Source organism: Danio rerio, chromosome 7 (genome assembly GCF_052040795.2).
Source record: "Danio rerio strain M-AB ecotype USA chromosome 7, GRCz13ab, whole genome shotgun sequence".
In the NCBI taxonomy this organism is placed as follows: Eukaryota; Metazoa; Chordata; class Actinopteri; order Cypriniformes; family Danionidae; genus Danio; species Danio rerio.
Window position 1 is genome coordinate 40,789,690 of NC_141027.1, and position 24,928 is coordinate 40,814,617.

The following is a 24,928-nucleotide window of genomic DNA, read 5'->3' on the forward strand; positions in this document are numbered from 1 at the left end:
CTTTACTTTACTTTTACTGTTTACTCCTTTACTTTTGTGGATAAGGAAACAGTGTTGTACGCACTCCATTGAAGACATCCATTAGTCTACATATTTATTTCCTTTATTAAGCACAAATATTTGTTTCAAAACTATTTTTAAATTCAGTTCTAATTTCAAGCCCACAAATAAATGAACAAAAATAATGAAGAGTGGTCCAAAAACTGCAATGTATCCACACACGTTTATTACTGTGTAATTTTTCAAAACGAAGATGACTGTTATATGGAACTTAGGGTATTTATAGTGGCTAGGAAGCATCTGATTGGTGAATCATAAATTGAATAATGCTGGGCCAGCCGCAACCAATCATAAGCACGTTATCCTCTCGAAATTAGTTTTTAAATAAACTCCACTTGTGTATTGCTGTACATGATGTGTGTATTAAGCAATGTGTAAGTGTTTTGGACCTGCATAGGCACATAACTATCCCATTGGACTTTAGATCAGATTTTAGTTTGTCAATGGCGCAGTCTATTTCAGTCCTTCAAAATAGCAACATGCCAACAATCCGCCTTAACACCCATGAGTCCACATACTGGCTCAAATGGATTTGCTATTTAAACAACATGGCGCAAAACATAAAAATTAGCATTGCGCTGGTCTGAAAATAGCAATAAATCATGCCAAATACCTCTTACGCCTTATTGTGCTGAGTGTATGATAGGGCCACTTGTGTGTGTACAAACAAGGTATGCAAATATGAAGTTAAATATTTTGTATTTGTCTTTTTGCACATGAATTGTTTAAAATCCTTAGTTTGAAAGGAACTTAATAGTCTGTATCACAAATCAGCTTTAAACTGTAATGTCCCCCCTAAGATATATAGTACTTTGTTTGTGTGTGTGATACAGCATAGGAGTGCATTAAAAATATAGTTCATCCCAAAAAAAATCTAATTATATCATTATATTCTCTCTTCAACTTTTTTTTTCTCCTGAGAACAAAGGAAGATATTTGCAAGAATGGCAGTAACCAAACTAATCTCATGAATCATTTACTTACATAGTTAGAAAAATAAATATGACAGAGGTAAAAAGGTGGCGAGACACATCATCATCAGAACACAGAAATTTATTGAAGATTGGAACAATGTGAGGGTCAGTAAATGATGACAGAATTTCCATTTTAGGCTGTACTATGCCTTTAAGATTTGTCTCCAGTTGAGTTCCTGGAATAGCCAAATGTTATTTAAAAAGTGGGTTTTAACACTTTTGCTGTGTTGCAAATTTGTATATGACTCATACTGTAGTATATAGGGTTAACCATTCAGGTAATGGCTAATTTTCATCTATGACTGTGTGCATGCTGCTTTTTAGCTTTGCACAAATGTAAAATGAGTCAAGGCTGTAGTATATTCTAACCACCATCTTTTTGTGGGCGAAATAGCTTCTTCAGGGCAAATCATTTTTTTCCATTCTATCATTTCCTTGTGGGCATAGATGAATTGCGGGTCGTAGCCACTAACCACTCACATCTCTTGACTTATCAGCAATGACATCGCAGTAATCGTTCTTTTTACACTTTCAGACTTTAAGGCGATTGCTTTTAACGTAACTGCAGGACTTGACCCATAAAGTGAAGACATCTCATCTGTGGCAACATAATGGCAGTGAGGAATAAGTTCTGTGAAAAGAACATACCAAAACTCTCCAAATTCTTGAGCAGGTAGATCACAGTACTTGGGTCAGTGGTCTTTTAAAGGTTTGAGAGGCAGTGGTGGAGGAACAGCCTGTAATTACTTCATCTGACAGACTCTAAGTGGCGGCATAAGACATCTTCAGCTATACGCTTCTCTCCTGATTGTGCTTATGGCTTTTAAACCAATGTTGTCTTTTTGACCTTGGATGTAATGCTTAGGTTTAAAGTGGTGTCTACGAATTACAGGTTGTGTTTTAAACATAAATGTATTGTTCAAATGGGGCACAAATCAAAAAATGTGGCACCTTAAACTCAGCTTGGGGTTGTTTTAAACTAAAGGGATTTCCATGCTCCAAATACGTAATCTGGGAGATTCTTCTTAGAGGACAGATTATAACTGTTTATATTATACACTAAAAATGCTAGGCTCCACAAAATTCCATCATGATCTCCCAACACAAATAGATTACATTAAGACTTAATTGTTATTACAGATGTAAGTGATTGAATGTGATAGTGATTTGATAGATGATAGTGTTTTTTCAGCTCGTTTTAAATAAGTAGTTTAAATAAGCAGCAAATAGAAATATATATTTTTTTACATGTGAAGAAATTAACATTTTAACCTAACTAATTCATTATTTACCATGTGATTTCTTTCTCGGTGCATATTTACACACATCTGCACAACTAAAGCAATAACAAATAACTCATAATTAATTATTAATTTTTACATTTGACAAGGATCATCATCATCTTCAATGATGTTATGTAAATGTGTCAAATGCAAAATTTTGTGCAATCCCATCATTATTGACCATTTTTATGTGATCATGTTATTGGTCTATGAACATTTCCTACTTGTTTTTAAACAATTTTATAACTGTAACAAGAGGCAAATAGGGCTCTATTTTAACACGCTAGGCGCAAAGTCTACAGTGCATGGCGCAAAAGCATTAAAAGCATATCCGAATCCACTTTTACTGTTTTAAGGCTGGAAAAATGCAGTTTGTGCCCTGGCACATGGTTTAACAGGGTTGTGCTTATTCTCTTAATGAGTTATGGTTTTAAATTTAGCTCTAATTTCCAGCCAACAAATAAATGAACAATAATAACGGTGTGGTCAAAAAACTGGGTTATATCCAAACCATAGACTGTAAAATGTATGGACGTTGTATCCGTGACGTCACCCATAGGTTTCTGAACACTGCAAAAGAAGCTACAAGTAGGCGCAGCCAACCGTCGCACATCATCGCACCCACGGCAGGATACCAAACAAGGGCAAAGAGGCGGAGAGTGACCGGCGCTAGACACCTGCTGGTATTTTGCTTGGACCTGGCAAAAAGGCTGATTTATACTTCTGCGTCAAACGCCGGCGTATGCTACGGCGCTGACGCATAGCCCTTCGCCGTGGCCATCGCCGTCACTGACGTGCACCTCTCAAAAAATGTAACTACACGTCGCAACGACGCGTAGTGTAAGCTCTGTGATTGGTCAGCTTGGTAGCGCTGACGAGTCTGGGCGGGACCGAGAGCCGCGCGAATGGCGCGAGCGATTGTTTACAAGTGTGGAGCTCCGGGTGGAAAGTTTTGTTTTGTGTTTACCTCATGGTTAAAGTTGTTACACGTCCGCCGGTTCCTGCCTCAAAATGAGCGAGTTTGAGCCACTTGTACATCCCGGAAGTGTTCAGGAAAAGCAAAAAAGCAGAGAAGAAACTCGACACAGAGGAACATTAACACCTCACTGCCAACTAGCGTTTCGGAAGTGTTAATGCAGACCAACAGAGACAGCGCGCAGAAGTATAAATGCACAGCCACGCGCGTTGCATGCGCCGTGGGTTACGCCGGTCACTTGACGCAGAAGTATAAATCAGGCTTTAGACAGACTTTACTTTGGGAGAACGCTTAATACTTTATTACCTGCGGCTTTACAGGTCTAAAGAACATTGTACATGATATATAATCTTAAATAAGACCAATGCATTTAAAGAGATGGTATATAAGTATATAACTTCACTCACCTGGGAAACGGAGGCCACATCTATGGTTTGTGAACACAATTAAGTGCACACAGCATGATATATCATCTGATAATTGTAAGAAATAATTCCAAAAGGCAGCTCACTGTGTAAAGCCACATAAAACAAAAAAAAATACGTTCAGCGGCTAATCTGCCGGAGTCAGCTGAGGTAAAGTGAAGGCGACCAGCGAGACCTAGTTGTCACCCAAGTGGCCACGCCCTTAATTATGCAGACTTAATATAACCTAATATAAAGGAAACGGATAAGTTATAAAAAAATTCACTCCCCTCACAGTTGTCAAAGGCTAATATTAGCTTATGAACCAAAATTGTTCTTTGTACCAGGCTTTAAACACACTTTTTTTCTGCTGTAAAGTTTGCCATTTTAACAGTGGGCTCTATTGAAATTTGCTCCATATGGAGTCAGGACTAGCGGAATTTCAATGAATTACAGTTTCAGTTACTTCCGTATTGGCTTCCCGAGGGAGAGCGGGAGGTTGCCTTTTGATACAAACACACGTCCTATTTTTATGCCCCATATGGTGATACATATGTCTCCAAAACCAGACAGGTGGACAAATCTAAACTTGTACAAATCTAAAACTAATATAAATATGCATATAATAAATAATACTGCTAATAATAGTAACATTATACAAATGCAAATTGTCATGAATAAACTGAAAAAAGCACCCTGAGATGAGGCATGGAGGCAGTAGTTTTTATATTTATGTAGAAATTAATAATTTTTGTATAGTTTTAATACTTAAATTTTTATATTGTGTGTATTAAGCAATGTGTACACTTTTCAACCTGCATAGGTTCATTACTAACATGCTCTGCCCTGGAATTTAGACCAGTTTTCAGTTGGTCATTGGCCTAGTCTATTTCAGCAAAACGTGAAAATTAGGGTTGCACTGGTCTGACAATAGCAACAAATCATGCAAAACACGTCTTGTGCCTTATTGTGCTGGGTGTATGATAGGGCCCGTAATGTTAAAACAGCTTTCATTATTTATCAATATGTGGCTCTTTTTGGCTTCTCGGAAGGTATAGAAAATAAAGATGTAAAACAGGAAATACGTAGGGACCGTTGTTATTGTTTGCATCCCTCAAAATAGTATATAGATTTCGCAATATGTTAGTTTAAAACGACTTCCATGCATGTTCTTTAACAAGCAGGAACAGTTAATAGAGTCAAACATAATACTGCTGAAGGCTCATAGAGTACAATGTTCCTAATGAAATCCATTACTCTTAAACTTTAAAGGGAGCCTATCAGAAGTATTGATATGGGCATTAAGGGAATACTTTAATTGTTGGCCCTGGCCAAGCAGCTGTGAGTAAGGTGGACTGAACAGTGAGTCAGCGTTTTTTACCAGATCAGCAGCAGTGTGGAAAGGTAATTGTGCAGATTAGAGAGCTTTTATGACTCTGCACAACATGATGAAATTTGTTAAATAGATTTTTTCATAGTGATGCCAATCAATACCATGTCAGCATTAGATTTTGAGACTGACATGTTAGTTGTTTCTTCAATGAAATAATGTGTGGAAATGTGTCAACATTAGTTAGACTTGCATGTACAGTATGTTGTGTTTAACAACACAAACATCCTTCTTTCCATGCTCCATGAAGTTTTATTCTTAGTAACTGTGTCGCCTCGTGGCTCAATTTTCATTATTGGTTTGCTTTTCAATGTTATTTTGTAGCTAAGTCAGCTGTGCGTGTTATGTGTTTCAGGGTTTTGATCATGCTGAGTCCGTATACACAAGATGACAAGCGTAGCGTTTACCTTGATCGCTAGCTTGTTCCTAGCTTTGAACCGCTTGGCATGGGTCTAGCTCTAGCCTAGATTCAGACAAAGAGGGAGCTTATTTTAACAAGCTAATCTACGGCAAAGACTGCAGCGACATGGCCAAACACACATCTCTCCCTAAATTAGTCCTTTAAGCCTTATATATGTATGAGACATAGCGAGCCAAATGTTAGCGCTCGCCAATTAGTGCAGCAGTGTTCAGCGTGGATTAGAGATGGGTTGATTTTTTTTCTCTCTTTCCATCTTCTCTCCTCCGCCAAATCTCTTTCATCCATGAAGGAAATGTAAAGTTAATTCACTCCAAAATGCCCTGAAAATGTCACACGGCATCCTGATGTTGGCTCATCAGTGGTGAAGTGGATTTATGTTCAGAAACTAGCCAAAATGCTAAGTGGTAAAATGCTCTCACAGATGCTTGTTTTCTGGGACTTTTAAATAAGGAATGCTGAGTCAAACAGTTATTTGATTTGGTTATTTTTTTTTTCTTCGTATGGTCACATTTACCTTTAGTCATTTTAATAGGAATCCATGCAGTTGGAAATTTTTCTGGAGGTTCAAACTCATTTACTGTGATGGCCAACAGAATGCTGCTTGGTTTGAAAGCAAGTAGATTTTTTATGCAGCTGTAGTTATATGCATGTATCTGCAGTAAGCTCCAGTAGATGATTTTGCTAATATAAGAAAGTCTAACATAACATCAAAGTCCTCCTGCAGTGCCTTATAACATGTAGAGTCATTTAATGTGTTGACTATGGGGTATAAGCACAAAGAGTTTTCATTTGTGCCAGCCAGCGCAGCGCTCAGCGTCTTTTATTTATAATCATGCCACCTTTAAGGTCTGATTTCTTAAAAAATCAGTGATCTTCACCACCTGATAGATATACAATATAAAGTGGATCTTAGACCGGACAGGAAGCACTGCATTGAATTCCATTATCCCCCGCCATGGTTTTAAAATATGGCAGTTTAATTTATCCCAGTATTTTCAATGGAGTTTCTTCACTTACCTGCTGATCCTGACGACGCTAGCCGTTACAGTCTTTCACCTCATTTTACACTTGAACATCTAAATGAATGCTTAAATCTATTTAACTAAATGTATTGTAGTTATATTACAACATCAATGCTGTTAAAGGAACCATGTGAAATTTAAAAAAATAGTCACATTAAGCTTTCACTGGAAGTTTCTTTTTATATTGACTGAAAAACACTAACTGTGCATATACTCTATTTCAGCTGGAGGTAGACAGAACTGGACACATTGATAAACCCCTGCCCTTTTACAAATAGCCAATAGTCTTTTGTTTACATCTGCTTAGCCTGGCCTGCTAAGCTTGGTAAAGCTACATTTTTATAACATAAAACAGACTCAAAAGTGTTTTATAACTTTAAAATTTCTTTCTTTTTGAAATCAAATGTGTCTTATTTGTTTTATGGTCTGTGCTGACTAAGTTTGATCCCTTTTGTTCTATTTGTCTGTTGACTTGAGCAGACTGTGAAAATAATGATTTGAAACTAATGATTTCAGTCCAGCGTATACAGCGTATATGAGGTGCACTTTATCGCATACTTTGACATATTGAAAATAGTAACTGTTTGAACAAGCGATGTTTAGATGCAGCTTTAGAATCTCTCAGGTTTTAAAGTATCAAACTAAATTGATAACAAAAACCAAAAACCTTTTATCATGATTTCATTGGCGCATAATTTCCTTAAATTTCTGAAGTTTAGATAAATGATTTCTTATTTAGTTAACGTATTTAAAACCCAAAAGAGCGTATTCTTACCACTGAAATGCTATTGTAGGTTACATTTGGCTGAGAATTTAAATATTGTATGTTTTAACAATCGGGAAAGGCAATTTTTTGTCATCTTGGAAAAAATATTTAAGTGACTGTTCAAATGTTTACCTATTCAAATGCCAGTTACATTTAGATTTACAGTTTTGCTTTTAATATGGTAGTTTGAGTATTATAAAAACACATAATATCAGGTTTGGTTAATCCTTCATTAAACAGGGTGTTGTTGCTAGTCATTTATACTTTTGTGTATGAATGAAGGGCACAAACCATGATAAAACTAGATGAAATTGCAATCTTTCAAACAAAAACAAAAATCTATTTCCCTATTGAGAAATATATAGTTCTGTCACATTTGAAGACAGATTAGACACGTCAATCGGTTTGACATTCATTCATTCATTCATTTTATTTTTGGCTTAGTCCCTTTATTATTCTGGGGTCGCCACATAAAAATGAACCGCTAACTTATCCAGCATATGTTTCATGCAGCAAATGCTCTTCTAGCTGCAACCCAGTGCTGGAAAACACCCATATACTTTTATTCTCTCACATACACTACGGACAATTTAGCCTACCTAATTCACCTATAGCTCATGTCTTTGAACTGTGGGGAAAAAACAAGGAACCCGAACGACACCCAAACAAACACGGGGAGAACATGCAAACTCCACACAGAAATGCCAACTGACCCAGCCAAGGTATGAACCAGCGACCTTCTTGCTGTGAGGAGACAGCGCTACCCACTGCGCGTCCATGGGTTTGACAGTTAGATGCAATTATTTTCAAGTGTAAGAAAGAAGTTATGGAAATTGAAAGTAGGTATGCAAATTCTCTTCCAACTCAAAATTGACCACATGTAAACCTTACATTCACCATGCCCTATTCAAGCATTTACATTTGAGACTCAGGTTATACTTGAGGAGAGATACAGACAGATGGCTCCATCTGTGAGTATGGTTGGAGGCATGCTTTTAGACTGCCTGACTTCACCCTCTTTCCAGATGCTTGTTTAACATCACTCTGTTCTTCTGCAGTCTGTGGTTAAGATTGATCAGTACAGTTAAGTGAGCACATCAAGTGATGGTACAATTGTTCGTCAGTCACCACAGGACTCTTTACAGCCAGAAGGCTTGCAGTGCTGTCTCTTCATAGCACTGATTGGCACTGTAGCTATTGGTTTAGCTACAAATTATGTTAATGTTGTAATTGAAAATCATTTACAGTTTTTGGCAATAATAAATAGTTTTATACTTGCACACAATTTATTAAAGACGCCTTGCTAGTTCTTCAATCTCATTTTTGCCATAAGAAACTTTTTAATTGGCAGCACAAAGGCTCAGTGGTTAGCACCGTCACCTCACAGCAAGAAGGTTGCTGGTTTGAGTCCCGACTGGACCAGTGTGGAGCATTTCTGTGTGGAGTTTGCATGTTCTCCCCATGTTCGTGTGGCTTTCTTCCGGGTGCTCCAGTTTCCCCCACCGTCCAAGGGCATGCAGTATAGGTGAATTGGATTAACTAAATTGTCTGTAGTGAATGAGAGTGTGGGAATGTGTATGGGTGTTTCCCAGTACTGGGTTGTGACTGGAAGGGGATCCGCTGCGTAAAACATATGCTGGAATAGTTGGTGGTTCATTCCACTTTGGTGACCCCTGATAAATAAGGGAAAAAAGCCAAAGATGAATGAATGAATGAATGAATGAATGAATGAATGAATGAATGAATGAATGAATGAATGAATGAATGAATGAACTTTTTAAATTATTTGTGGTATATATTACAAGAGTCTGGAAGCATTTCTCTGAGATTTTGGTCTATATTGCCTAGCACAGGGTTGTTGCAGATTTGTTGGTAGCATTGTTCCACCATTGGTCCATCTTGCAGATCTTTCATTCAAGGCTCTCTATTGGATTAAGTTATTGTGGCTGGGGGGGCCTTTTGATTGAAATAGTGATCTCATTGTTAATTTGTAGAAATCAGTGAGGAGTGATTTGAGCTTTTTGACATTGACATTTGACACAGAATTGTTAGGGTTTAAAGAAAGGCTTAGGTTTTGTGCTTTACTTGTCTAGGTGATCTATATGACAAGCCTTGCCTCTCATGGTCATGTACAAGAAGGATATTTATCTGAAACAGAAACCAGGTAAAACATTTTGGTTTTAAAAAAAATGTAGACAGAGCCCTCTAGTGGATTTGTCATCAAAAATGTGCAACTGAATGTACTCGAAGCAAGTATGTAGGCTGAGGCACTTATTTCCAATGAGCCTGGTTTTATTATCAAGGTGCATATGGTCACCAATAATCTTCATGTAAACTTTAGTGTCTAACAGTTGCTAGTTAGTACAAACTTTGCCAAGATAATCACCCCTACACTATTACAGACATATAGATGCAAGGCAGAATGGATCCATGCTTTCATGTTGTTTACACCAAATTCTGACCCTACCATCCAGATGTCACAACAGAAATTGAGACTCATCTAAACAGGCAACTTTTTGCCAATCTTCTGTTGTCCACTTTTGGTGAGTCTATGTGAATCATAGTTTTTAGCTAGCAAGAGTGGCACTGGGGTGCTCTTCTGCTATTTTGACTGAGCCAAGGCTGAGCATGTTTGTGTTCAGAGATGCTCTTCTGCAGACCTTGCGTATAACAAGTGATTATTTTAGTTATGTTGCCCTTTTATCAGCTCAAGCCAGTGTGATCATTTTCCTCTGACCAACAACAAAGCATTTTCACACACAGAATTGCTGCTCACTTCTCTTTTTCCAGAAGATGATTGCATGTGAAAAATCCCGATCATCGTTTTGTCCTATTTGACTTGAACTTTAGCGGACTGTGCAAATGCATTACGTTGCTTTCATGTTACTGGCTAATTAGAAGTTTACGTTATCAAGCAGCCAAACAGGTTCACAGTATAAATTTGCTGGTGAGCATAGGTATATATCATAAATGGTAGCGTTTTTAATCATAAGTCAAACTTGGGTGTCACACTGTCAAAACTGAATTGTTGAAGAAAAACGCACACAGATAGAGTTGCATTAGTGCGTAATTCTGATAATATTTAAAATGTCTAGAAAAAATGAAACAAGTATAAAACAAACAGAAATACTTTATATGTCTTTCACATTTAGCACAAACTCATAAATGTGCTCCCTTTATTCATGATTGGCTGTCTTGACATTAATTACATTATAAAAGTAATTTTAAAATAGTATGTGACACGGTGGCACAGTGGGTAGCACTGTCGCTTCACATCAAAAAGGTTGCTGGTTCGAGCCCCAGCTGGGTCAGTAAGCGTTTCTGTTTGGAGTTTGCATGTTTTCCCTGCGTTCTCCTACAGTTCAAAGAAATGCGCTATAGGTGAAAATGAATGAGAAAAGTTTTGAAATAGTCTTAGCGCATTTCAGATTAACTTGAAATTAACAATATTAGCAATATATAAGCATATATAAAGTCAGAATTATTGGCCCCCTTTGATTTTTTTTTTATTTTTAAAATATTTCTAAAATGATGTTTAACAGAGCAATGACATTTTCACAGTTTGTCTGATAATATTTTTTCCTCTTGAGAAAGTCTTATTTGTTTTATTTCAGGTATAATAATAGCAGTTTTTAATTTTTTCCAATAGTCAACAGATCAAACCATCGTTAAACAATGACTTGCCTAATTACCCTAACCTATGTAGTTAACCTAATTAACCTAGTTAAGCCTTTAAATGTCACTTTAAGCTGTATAGAAGTGTCTTGAAAAATATCTAGTAAAATATTATGTACTGTCATCATGTCAAAGATAAAATAAATCAGTGATTAGAAATAAGTTATTAATACTATTATGTTTAGAGATGTGTTGAGAAAAATCTCTCCATTAAACAGAAATTGGGTAAAAGTAAACAAATAAATAAACAAGGGGGCTAATAATTCTGACTTCAACTGTATAAGCCACTTAAATACTGCATAAATATAGTACGTTTCTTTTTTTGTATTCCATCACAAATTAAAAGTGAGGTTTTTAGTCATCCAGATTTTGTTTTCAAGAGAAATTGCACAAATGGTAGATGCATCATCAGTACGAGCTGTGAAATAATGATTCAATGCATATTAAGGCACAGATGTACCATTTGTGCAAGTATTTATCACACAAACACATATAAAAGGTAGCTACATAATCATTGCGTGAATACAGAGAAAAAAATGACGATGGAACAAATGTTGGATGTGTTCTCACTGTGGTTATCTGTGCTTTTGGACTCGTGTACCATTTGTCCATGTCGAAGATAATACAGTATACAAGTCATTCTCTACAGCACTCCCTGATTCTTGCAGCAAGAAAGAAAAATAAAGAGAGGTGAGGTTAAAGGTGGAAGTATGTCTGGCCGGTGCTCACGCTGAGGTGTGTTTATCTGATCTCCAGATTCTCGAATGGGTGAACCACTTTATTTGTTCCTCTTTCGTTTCTGCCAACTCCAGCTGTCACACTGTGGGACAAAGAGGGCTAAGCAGGGGACAACGGAGGGAGGAGTGCAGCTGAAACTAAAGATAAACCGAAGACCCCTCTGCAGACTCGTCATCTGCATTTGACGGGACCCCACCCCCAGTTTCCCCATCCCATAGACGCACACACACTCAGAAACAGGCACTTACACCTCACGGGCACATGTTGTATAGCTCTAACACACTCTCCCACTCTGAGTGCTTGCATTGCTTTCTCTTTTACACACACACACACACACACACACACACAAGCAAGTACACAAGCAAGCCTTCCCCTCCCTTTTTCCCTCTCTCTATTCTCTTCGTTAGACTTGGTAATCCCTCTCTGCTCGCTGCAGCTGTTGCCCTCCTCAAACCACACAATAGTCTCTGAAATTCAGATTTTTATAAAGAACTAAATAAGTTCCTGTTTTAGTCAATACACCAATTCTGTTCTTTGAACTATTTTGTTATAAAATAAATAGAATTATATGCATTTAAACATTTATTTATGTATCATTTTAAATATAGTAAAATGATGTAAATATTGTTCATCCATTCATTTTCTTTTCGGCTTGGTCCCTTTATTAATCAGGGGTCGCCACAGCAGAATGAACCGCCAACTTTTCCAGCATATGTTTTAAACAGCGGATGCCCTTCCAGCTTTAACCCAACACCAGGAAACACCCATACACTCTTGCATTCACACTCATACACTATGGCCAATTTAGCTTATTCAATTCACCTATAACACATGTCTTTGGACTTGTGGGGGAAACCAGAGCACCCGGAGGAAACCTACGCAAATAAGGAAAGAACATGCAAACTCCACACAGAAATGCCAACTGAGCCAGCCAAGAATCAAACTAGCGACCTTGTTGCTGTGAGGCGATCGTGCTACCCACTGCACCACCATGACGCTTAAAATATTGTTTCTTGTACTACTACTACAGTGTAAAATTGCTGGGTTGCTATATATCAGCGTAGGGTTAAATGTTGACAAACCCAACATTTTTATTCAATTTAAATTACACCTTTTTAACCCAGTGGTTGGGTTTGTCCGTATTTAACCCAGTGTTGAGTTACAACATTCATTCATTCATTTTCTTGTCGGCTTAGTCCCTTTACTAATCTGGGGTTGCCACAGCGGAATGAACCGCCAACTTATCCAGCAAGTTTTTACGCTGTGGATGTCTTCCAGCTGCAACCCATCTCCAGGAAATGGGTTACAACAATCCAGCATTTTTTGCTTTCTAAAAAATGCATTTGGCAAACAAAATTGATTACTGCAAGAAAATAAAATTTGGATTTAAGCTCGGTGAAGAGGAAAACCTACTCTGTCAATGGATTTCCAAACAAAAGGTTCTTTAAGGTGGTAAATTGTTCTTCAGATGAAAATAATGTTTCTTTTCACTAAAAGCTCCTTTAGGGAGCAAAATAAATGGCATCCATGGCATCAATGTGAACAACTTTTGATTCCACCTGATATTATTTTTGTAATGAGTGAGCGCATGTCAAATATTATCCAGCATCTAATAGTTTCCTGTGTGTTTTAATTTGTAGATTATTATTATTATTATTATTATTATTGATTTTGTTTTGTTTTTAATGTGCAAGACTACTGTAGCGACGTACGGGTCGGTGTAGGCAGTGGTCGGTCGTTGGAGCATCTTTCGCTGTCTGGTTCGCACAGACTGTAGTTGGCAGTAGGCGTTGCAACATTAGTTTTGATTGCGATATAACGGGTTAAAGACGTGGGAGAACGCTTAGGGAAAATCCAAGCGCGAGCGATCCAGCAGGCACAGAAATCCCGAATAGTTGAACAAATGAGTGACAAGCTCTCCGTCCATTCAAGCTGGCCCTCTTACCCTGCGCGCTGATTAGCGCCCTGCGCGCTCTGGGCAACATGTGGAGGCATCGCTATAGCAACCAGTGGATGTGACATGTGCTACAGACAGCGACTCGAGCCCGCTGAATATAAGGAGGGGCTCCGTGAAAAAAGCCTGGCTTTTCAGTCGCACATGATCATTCAAAGGACAAGACAACCCGCTGCAGCTTCTTATAAGTCTTTGGGAAATGTGGCGGACTATTTAGCTCGCCCTTTTTTCTCCCTCGCTGCCTCTTCTCTTTCAAACTGTTTTTTTTTAATCCGCATCTGTTAACAAAAACACTGCGACGGTCTTTTGTTGAGGTGGACGTGAAAGAGGAGGTTAAAAACTTTTCTTAGCTTGCGGGATTGCAAAAGGAGGCTGCAGTCGCCCATCGGACATCAGGCGGAATAGGAGCATCTCTCGCGCTGTCCGAAAATGGAACTAGGTAACTATCTCTCTCCCTCTCTTTCCATCTCTCCCTCTCTCTCCGGACCTGCTCTTGAAGTCTGTTGAAGCACATGTTTAATGGTCGATAAATAAATGTAACGCGCGCCATTAAGCGTCTCCTAAAACTTATTGCGCATCCGGATGCATCTGGACTGATAATGAGAGTGACACTGTCCTGCAAGACTCCTGTACGCGGCGGGGGCTTCAGCAAGACACATTTCATCCCGTTTTTCGTTTAAACCGCTTCTGCTGATTGAAGCAAGCGCGTGCATAGTGTGCTATTTGATGGCTTGCAGATCGTTATGTAATTGATATATGGGTCGCGAGTCAATATAGAGTATAGCGGTAAGAGCTGTGCAAATGGTAGAGAGGACAAACAGAAGCATCTTGCTGCTCCTCTATGGAGGGAGGAATCGGTGTTCGCTTGTGGGAAATCGATAGCACTGAAAGCGGTGTGTGTTCGGTCTGCATGGCTCTTCGCAAGTTTATTATGATTTGGAGTTCAATTTAAATAATCATAAGATTTAATAGGTAGATGGATTGACAACCTAAAAATTAAGAACATTTAGGATTGTTTATAAGATTTTTTTTTAAATAATTGACCACTTCTTTGTTTTATTTTTATTACATTTCGTTTTATTTCGATTGTTCCACTTAGGCTACTTGCTAAAGAATTAAATTAGCTCTTTGGTCGAATAATTGTGTAAAAACTCTAATTACTTATAGTGATTGAGTATTTTATTCTATGCTTACAATTAACAATTTGCACTTCTAATGCAATAATTTTTACATGCTGGATTTATCAAATTTATAATTTACAAGAAAAGTTAACTTAAAAAAAGAGTAGTAAAATGTATTATATAATTTATTTATATGTTGCATTTAAATATTTGCTAATAAAAAAATTCTAATTTACAAATAAATGTTTTATTTGTTCAGTACACCACATAATCATAGCAAGGTGTTTTATAATATGTTCTTACATTAAAATGGACAAACAGTAGGCTATTTATTTCACAGCTATTACATTTTTGTATTTTTTATTTATTTATTTATTTTAGTTAAACTGGGATTTTTTCTAAAATAAGGTTTGAAGTAAATGAATCTAAATTATGATTTTTCCTTTCTACAGTATCAAGTGTTCATTGTGTATTCAATATTTATGTTCATATTTCAAATATATAGACACGGATGAGTAGTTTTAGTTATAGTGGTTAGTGTGTGCATGGAAAAGTGTAGGGATATCTGGGCGGCCCTTGTCTCAACCTTTTACCCATCACATGCAGTCTCTCAACCCAACCCTTGCCTCAATTTTAATACCTCAAACCCATCTACCTTTTGTCCTTTTGCAAATAAAAAAAAAAAATCCTTCTGTTTGTCTCTTAAATGCAACAAAAAACCACACTTTCTTAAATAAAACTGTTTTCTAAAGAAGTTCATTACTTCATTTTTGACATTTGCTTTGTTATTGTTATAATAACTATAATTATTATTGTTATTTATTTAACAGTAAATCTCAATTAAAGTGTTTTAAGATAGAGATTTAGATTTTGGCTTTTGGTTAAAGTTTAAGCCAATAGATTTATTAGCTATAAGATAAGCAATGTCTGATGACCCTGCAGACACACATTAATCCAGCTGCATGTCATCCATCAACGATTTTTCTTTTTTTTTCTTATATAAAATATTAAGCAGTTCAAAAATGCTAATGTTAATGAATATTTCTTGAACAGGAAATTAAAAAGTAGCATTTCTTATGGGACATGTAACACTGAAGAATGGGATACAAAAAAAAGTATTATATATGTATATATATATATATATATATATATATATATATATATATATATATATATATATATATATATATATATATATATATATGAAAAAAGAAGAAAATATATATATTTTTTTTTTATTTGCACTATTATTTTTTCAACTCAAATAGTTTTTCTTTCATCTTTTATTTAATTGAAAATAGATTTTATGTCGTTTTATCATATTTATTTTTTTTAATTAACCTTTCTTTTTAAAGAAGCCAAATTATTTAGACCTTAAAAATTCATACACTACAACATAATCTGTTGTATTTCTACTTCAATTAAGAATTTGAGGACCTTTGTAGTGTACTATATTTGAAAGAAAGCTTGATTTGAACCTGTCTGGATTTTCAGTAGACTCTAAAATTTGCAAGTCCAATGTTATTCCCTAAAGAAGAGCAAAACCATAAAGGCATAAAGGATTCTCTCTCTTTCTCTCTCACTCACTCACTCTCTCTCTCTCTAACTCTCTTTCCCTCCCTTTTATTCTTTTCCCCCTGTTTCTTTTCCCCCCATTTTATTTTTTCCTCTGCTTTTGTGTAAAGTGTATCTTTGCAAGTTTTCTACTCAGATCAGATGTTCTGCAGAATATGATCATATTTTATACATTATTTCAATTCAAATTATCAGCCAATTTTTTTTCTACAGTCAACATTTGTTTGTTTTTTGAATGTTGTAATTTGGTAATTCCTCATTACAACATACAATGCACAGTTTATGCATCCTGATCATAATTTGAGAATACATGTCACATTGTTTTTATTTATTATTTTTTTCTAATGATAATAATTGTAGACTTTGGAATTTTTCCTTATCATTTTTGATTTATTGATTTACATGCATATACCATAATATACAACTATTTTTGCTAAACAACTATTTGTACAAAATAAATTTAAAAAATCTGAATCATGTATGTCCAAATAACTAACAAATGTATGAATTTGATGATGACTTTTATATTCATTATCAATTTGTTTGCATTATTGCCGGCAGAGGAATAGGGTACCGCAGGACAACATTTTTCAATTTTTCTTTTACATCTTCCCTCCTTTTTTTGCTCTATTTTCCAGCTCCTTGCTCAAATGCCTAATGCGTGTATTCTATTTAGTTATAATTAATTGCGGACATTATTTAGCCAAGCACAATTTTCTTTTCAGAGCCAGCTTTTCATGTTAGAGATCTTTTCATGTAATTCGATTGAGAGCGCTAAGCCTATAGAGGGATGGAGGGAAGGAGAGAGGGGGTCTTCTATTCCAGCTGAATGCGTTCTCCTCTCTACACACTCTCCATGCAACGTTTGATGGCTGGAAAGCAAACCATTTCTACAGCAACAAAAGCTCACAATCACACAAAGTAGAAACTAATCCTTGGAAACTGCTAAAGCTCACATTTAGGTGCTAATATTTTCAGCAATGTGTATCTAGTGTATGGGGGATTTAGGTATGTGATTAAATGTAGTGCCGTATGTAATTAGAGCGTGATTTTAATATTTCATGTGATGCTGCATCCTGCTATACAAGGTGTAGCAGCCCTAAATGTTGTCTAATGCATTTAGAAAATAAAACAGCAATAGCAGATTATCAGAAAACGGTCAGTATTTCTGAAAATCACTGATCAGAAAAATCAATCGTTGACTGACATCTTGCTTGCTCGCATGGCTTATTCTGTGATCAGTCGATTGGTATGATAGCACTGAATGCAAATAAAGGCAGATTTTAAAAAAAAATCTGAAGCCCATTCTAAAGGCCTCAGTCTATTCAGTTTCACAAGGCATTTGGAAACAATACGCCGCCAATCCCCCAGCAGCTTAGCCCCGGCTGTCAGCCCTCCCCCCGAGGGGCTAACAAGCCTGACAACCCCCTCTACAGTGGGACGTTTGCGGGGCTCGGACCTTTTAGGTGCTCCCCCTTGGCTTAGCCCCTCTCCCATTTTATTAACTTGGAGGTTTTGGCCAATTCCCCCATCCCGACCAAACCCAAGACTTGGAGGCTAATTAGCAACAAGCTGGTACAGTGAGGACCGACCCTAATTGCTCTGTGGTGGCATGATTCAACCTGCCAAGGCAAGAGAGCACAGGCCTTCACTTCCCAAATGTCGGCTTGAGGTGCATTCGTAGCAATGTGTTTGGCTAAAAACAATTAAGAGGAAAAACTCAGCATCTTAGCATAGTTTGTGCCATATGAAAACAAGAGCAAATTACTTTTTTAGTTAAGTTGATGCATGAATAACTTATTTTGATGCATTAAAGTAATATAAAAATGTGTCATGACTTATTGATCATACATACTTTAAAACTGAACATTTAAAAAATGAATTTTATGAAATAAGTTTTTTACTCAAATATTTACTTTATAGAAACAAGTTATGTGAAAGTTATGTAATATGTAACGTTTTTATTGAGGTGAGCTTGAACTGAGTATAAGCAGATTTCTAGTTCATAGCATACTTTTCTTCAGTGAAATAATTGTTGAAATGAAGTGTTATTCTGTTTTGTTTTTATCAAATTCACATACAATACATGGCATATGTTGCAATTTACAGAGATTTCTGTTATGTTGAATTGTCATGACTGTCATTTTATTAGGTAAAGCCTCTTGTTTAGTTGAAAATGGGCTTAAAAACTAATTTAAACTGCATAAATTACAATTATAGTCATGTAAGCGCAAAATGTGATGGTTGCATTAACACATGCTTTAGCTAGCTAACTCTTAATCATATAATTTGGGTTCATCTGAAATTTATGCAATTCATTTAAATTATAATTAAGATTGTGATGAGTACGGCGGTTGTTACAGTGTTAATAAGGTCATCAAAATCATTTTGATGTTTTAAAATAAGCTCTACCAGTTAGTTTACTACATTTTTTGGAGGCACCAAGTTTTCACAATGTTTTGAGTAGTTTAAACTTATTCTATTATTTTATATTAATTATGTTTTTTTTTTTGTATTTAAAAATGCATTATTATTTTTAGCAGATTGCAGGCTTTATAGGTGTATTTAGGATCATTGCTCATTTTTAGCAAACATTTTTGTTTAAACAGCTCTGCTTCACACTACACACACAACATATACAGCGGTTATATATATATATGTGTGTGTGTGTGTGTGTGTGTGTGTGTGTGTGTGTGTGTGTGTGTGTGTGTGTGTGTGTGTGTGTGTGTGTGTGTGTGTGTGTGTGTGTGTGTGTGTACTTTTTTTGTATCCCATGTTTCAGTGTTACATGTCCCATAAGAAATGCTACTTTTCTAATTTCCTTTTCAAGAAATATTTATTAACATTCACATTTTTGAACTGCTTAATATTTATTTAGAATGTATATATAATGTTTGACTATACATTATCTTTTTTTCTTGGATTCAGTTCACAATGTTTATCAGAGTGTCTCTCTCTCTCTCTTGTCTGTTTTAATTACAGAGGGGCAAACTAAACCACATTCCCCTGGTCAAACAGAGTCAAGTGGAGCCAGGCAACTTTTTGATTCTGGTGGTGGTGTCCATGGTTTTCATTGTACTGGTGTTGGGGATGTCGGGGGCTCTGTACTGCCTGCGCCATCGCTCCCACCATAAGCTGAAGGAGAAGCTCGCCGGTTTAGGAAACGACACAGGCCACGATGCCACAGCAGCCTATCAGGTACGAGCAGGCCCATGATTTCCACCAATCACGCTTCATTTGTACATGTTAGCATGACAAAGCTTCCCTGTTTTTGAAATATACTGAACAAGTTGTCCCGTACCGAGGCTGTTTCACTTCCAGTTGTTTAAGAGTAACATATTTGTGATCATCAGCAGGTGTATTGAAGGTGTTTAATTGTTCTGAAATGATTGTAGCTCATTAACAAAAAGGCAACGGAATTCATTTAAAGCTTCTTTCCCTTAATTACGACCCATTGGAGCAGGCACAGATGTCCTTGCACGACAGCGGTGTTTAATATGAATCCTAATTGAGGCAGAGCCCTTTTTAGCAGGGAAATGAGTTTGTTGTCTGACCTTTCTTTCACGGCTCCTGGAGGGAGGGCTTGCGGTGAAGGCTTATTGATTTTGTGTTGGGCTCAGCTGTACTCAATGAGACTGGATCGCAGGGTGCAAGCGCTTGGCTTCCTCCCCCGCCTTCAATATTTAATAAACCTCTCACACTTTGTCGAGAAGTCCCTTCCATAAACGTCGGCCCTATCAGTGTGGCAAAATAATCACTGTTTCTCAATATTATTACGCTGTAGTCACACATTATATCCTGACACCTTTTGTTATGTTTTCATTTCGGCTTTTAATTACTTTGTATTGATTTTAATTTGTGTGTTATGTTGTCGTGTCATAGTGTATTGCGAGTGCTTTCGGCCCTTTAGATCTGCCAGGTTGGTACGTGGTTTTTTTGAAGCGAATAAGATTAAAGGCGCAGACACGGCTCTTACTGTGTAGTTGTAAGGGATTTCCCAACTGCTGTAGCTGGAATGAATGCAGTCTTGTGCACAGGGACTCTTACAGAGAAACATGCAATTAGAATCAGTTCTGCCGCAATGATTCTGTAGCAGATCAAACACACACACATACAGTAGATATACCACCACCACCGCCCACCTACTCACACACACACACACACACACACACACACACACACACATCTTTTCACACTACACTTTTATTCTTATTTCGTCATCAAACACACTCATGCATATTCACAGTTGTTTGTTCTCCCTCTTATTAACTTATTTAATATAATTTTTTTATAAGATTTTGGTTTTACTTCTTCTTATAAAGTGTAGCAACAATACATTTTGGTTAGCTCCTATTCCCAATGCTTAGTTCTTTATTTTATTGCATGTATTGATTGTATTTTAACCTGTATTTGCTCAAACATGGAACAGACACAAGCAGTTATTTTATGATGCAATTTTGCCTGTGGTTAAAGGGATAATTCACCCAAAAATGAAAATGCACTCTTTTGCTGTTCAACATTGAAGATGTTTTGAAGAAAGTTGAAAACCTGTAATGATTGACTTCCATAGTTGGAAAAACAAATACTATAGAAGTCAATGATAACAGGTTTCCTCAGAATATCTTATTTCATGCTTAAAAGAAAAAAGAAAGTCAAACAGGTTTAGAAGGGTGAGTAAAAGATGAAGAATCTTACATTTTAGATGGAAGGTGTCAGTATTATAAGGCCAATAGTACTTTCTTTAGTATTACTTAGGCTTTTGCTACACACTAAAAATTTTACTAACATTATTAATAAAAGAAAAAAACATGCAATTATAATCAGTTCTGCTGCAATCATTCTTTAGCAGATCAAACACACACACACACACACACACACACACACACACACACACACACACACACACACACATAGAGTAGATATACTACCACCACCACCCACCTGCTCACACACACACACACACACATATTTTCACACTATTACACTTTTATTCTAATTTCGTCATCAAACACACTCATGCATATTCACAGTTGTTTGTTTTCCCTCTTAATAGCTTATATAATAAGATTCTTAGAAGATTTTGGTTTTACTTCTTCTAATAAATTGTAGCAGAGATGCATTTTGGTTTGTTCTTATTCAACTAATGCTTATTTCTTTACATTTTTTTTTTACCTAGTTGCTCAAGCAGTTATTTTTTGATGCAATCTTGCCTGTCATTAAAGGAATAGTTCTACCAAAAATGAAAATGTAATCTTTCGCTGTTCAACACTGCAGAAGATGTTTTGAAGAAAGCTGAAAACCTGTAACGACCGACTTCCATAGTAGGAAAACAAATACTATGGAAGTCAAAGGTTATAGGTTTCTTCAAAATATTTTCTTTGGTGTTCAACAGTCAAGTCAAACTGGTTCGGAGCAAGTGAAGGGAGAGTAAATGTTGAAGAATCTTCATTTTTGGATGCATTATCCCTTTAATTCCACATTGTGGAATGTGTCACTATTATCAGGCCAATAGTACTAGTTTTAGTATTAGGCTTTTGTTACATTATTAATAAAATAAAAAAGTTTAGTATATATATATATATATATATATATATATATATATATATATATATATATATATATATATATATATATATATATATATATATATATATATTTCAACTATGTTGAAACTAAAACCTCTAACAACTGCGCAAATGTTCATTTTAAATGTGCATTAATTCATTCACTTAGTTGCAGTTTATATACTTATGCTGTCAAGTCAAGTTGCTTGCTGTCACTGTACGTGGATGAGGGAATGATTTTCTCAACTCTTCCTAAACAGGATAATTTATTGCTACCTTCCAGGAACATCTAAAAACAAATCTATGAAGACTTGGCTCATTGCTAATTCACCTCTGCAGAATCTTTACCTATTCTTGGCACTTGTCTCCCCCTCAATTCTTCACCTCTATTCCTGAGCATATGTTGAATTTTGTTTCTCAAATTAATTTTTTTAGTTACATTCTCCTCCTTTGCTCTTTGCACTTTCAATTTAAATGAATGCTAAAGTATTAAATGCACACCTAATTAATTTAGCCAGCGGTTCACTGATTATAAGAAAAGCCAATGCATCTATTTATTGTGCTGGCTGAAGTGAACATTTAGTTTTTGCAGTTTTACTTATTTGAAGTCAGACTGAGTCACGGTAGCCATCAGATGAGATAATAATGTAAGGGTGGACTCTAATCTGCGGCTGGTTTTAGAGCTCTGTGGCCTCTGTTTAGCCCCCCTTCACCTCGTCTCCTGGTTTCCCTCACTGGGGAGCTCCATTAGTGAGACGAACTAAACTTCCACCTCCAACCCCCACACTCTCTCGCTGACCCTCCTGTCAGACTCGCTCGCTCTGTTTTTATTATTTTTTTATCTGAGCGCTTTTTTAACTGTTCGACATTTGATCTCAGATGGGGTCATATTGTTGTGACTAGCGACTGCTTCAAAAAGTAATTGTCTGTGACTGTTTCACCTTTGAGTATATAAAATGGAAGTAAAGCAATGGGGAAAAGGCAGAGATAATCACAATCGAGCACAATTCTCTAAAGGTTTTTCACTCAATATAAAACTGAAGCTTTCTAATGTTTTTAAAACACTGTTGTTGGGATTTTTAACCAAAAACTTAATGCAATTTTTTTTAAATTCCACATAACTTGAAACTCTGAATGAATTTAAAATATCTTGTAAGGCGATTCAAATCATAACTAGCTGTTTGTAGTCTGAATTGTTTTATTAACAGTGCTGTTAGCCATTTAAATAACCAGATTACCCACCATCCTTTTGCAAAATCCCTCCCCCATCAGATCAGTTCTTATGACATCAAACCCAACCCGTAAAATGACTGATAGGCAGAGAGCTGCCCCTAGTCTTCTGAATAGCTAAAAAAAATGTCTTAAAACAAATTATTTCTATTAAAAGACATGTTTTTTTTTGCACTCTGGCTTCAGTGAAATCTGTCAGGTGTTTTCTGTGTGCTATTCAATAAATAATCGCTTACAGCTGATTAGAAAACTGATTCAACATTGAAGGAATCATTTGATATGTTCGTGGATACCCTTGGGAATGTGATTTAAAAATTCAGACTGTTTGTTACTCTTTCAGATTACTTTTTTGTTTGATTTGAATGAGGTGATGAATAGTCAGGCTTGATCTCTAAAGGAATAAAATTGTAACTCCATAATAACATGGATGATGGAAATGTAGCCATAAATGACAAAGGGAAGAGTGAGTATAGCAGTAAATACAAGAGATGCACAATATTTCATCTGACTTCTCTGTAGTGGCCAATAAACACTTATTTTGAATGCCAATTTTATGTGCCTGATAAGAAATTGATTGACCTGACATATTAATGACTATGAATTCTGAATTATTTGTGCTGATTGATCCAGTTTAAATGCATGCTGCTGCATAACATCACATGCAACAGACCGTAGTGTCTGCACTTCAGAAACGTTTTTGCTAGAGGAAAGGATTACTGTGTTTGTTTTTTTTACTGTGATAAAGAAGATATGTGAATTCCAATATGCAAATGGTTTTGATAATAGAAATATAAATGTTTCCTTGCACTGTGCATTTGGCTGGCTTTTTTGAAATGAAACTTAGAAACAAGTTTATTTATATTTATATTTATTGGCTTATAGAGTTGAAGTCAGAATTATTAGCCTCCCATTGATTTTTTTTTTTTTTATATTTCCCAAATGATGTTTAACTGAGCAATTAAATTTTCACAGTATGTCTGATAATGTTTTTTTTCTTCTGGAGAAAGTTTTATTTGCTTTAATTTGCCTCTAATAAAAGCAGTTTTTAGTTTTTTAAAAGCCATTTTAAGGACAAAAATATTAACCATTTAAGCTATATTTTTTTTTCAATAGTCTACAGAACAAGCCATCATTATACAATAGCTTGCCTAATTACCCTAACCTGCATAGTTAACCTAATTAACCTAGTTAAGACTTTAAATGTCACTTTAAGCTGTATAGAAGTGTCTTGAAAAATATCTAGTCAAATATTATTTACTGTCATCATGGCAAAGATAAAATAAATCAGTTATTATAAATGGATTATGAAAAATGTTATGTATAGAAATGTGTTTAAAAAAAAATCTGCTCTCTATTAAAAATAAATTAAGGGAAAAATAAGCAGGGGGGCTAATAATTCTGACTTCAACTGAATGTAGTTACATCCCTACTAAAAGCAATGCTGCAGTATAACTATACAAGAGAGAGCAAATTATATCAGTTTAACTGATTTTGTAAATTAAGTTGCTTTATTTGAGAAACATATCACATTTTAAAAAGAGTTTATGATAAATTCATCTTCATTATAGTTTCTTTTGTAACCTAGTGTTTAAACATGGTTGCATTTTCTGTATTTCGTGCACCAGTGGTGGGTCAGTGAGTTAATGCAGCTGATAGACCTCATCTTGTTGAGCAGACAGTGACGTAATATGTTGTCTGCTGTCTCTTGAACCCAATCAGATGCAATGTCGAGATAGACTTTATTTGATCCTGAATCCTGATTCGGTATTGGTTTA

At 36.0% G+C, this 24,928-nt stretch overlaps 1 protein-coding gene across 1 annotated transcript in view; it reads left to right on the forward strand.

The window, feature by feature from the left end:
- Positions 1 to 24,928, forward strand: part of ptprn2 (protein tyrosine phosphatase receptor type N2) — a 271,230-nt gene that overhangs the window by 212,660 nt on the left and 33,642 nt on the right. The window contains 1 exon segment of the mRNA NM_001128667.2: positions 19,342 to 19,557. Coding sequence (NP_001122139.2) covers positions 19,342 to 19,557 — 216 coding nt within the window.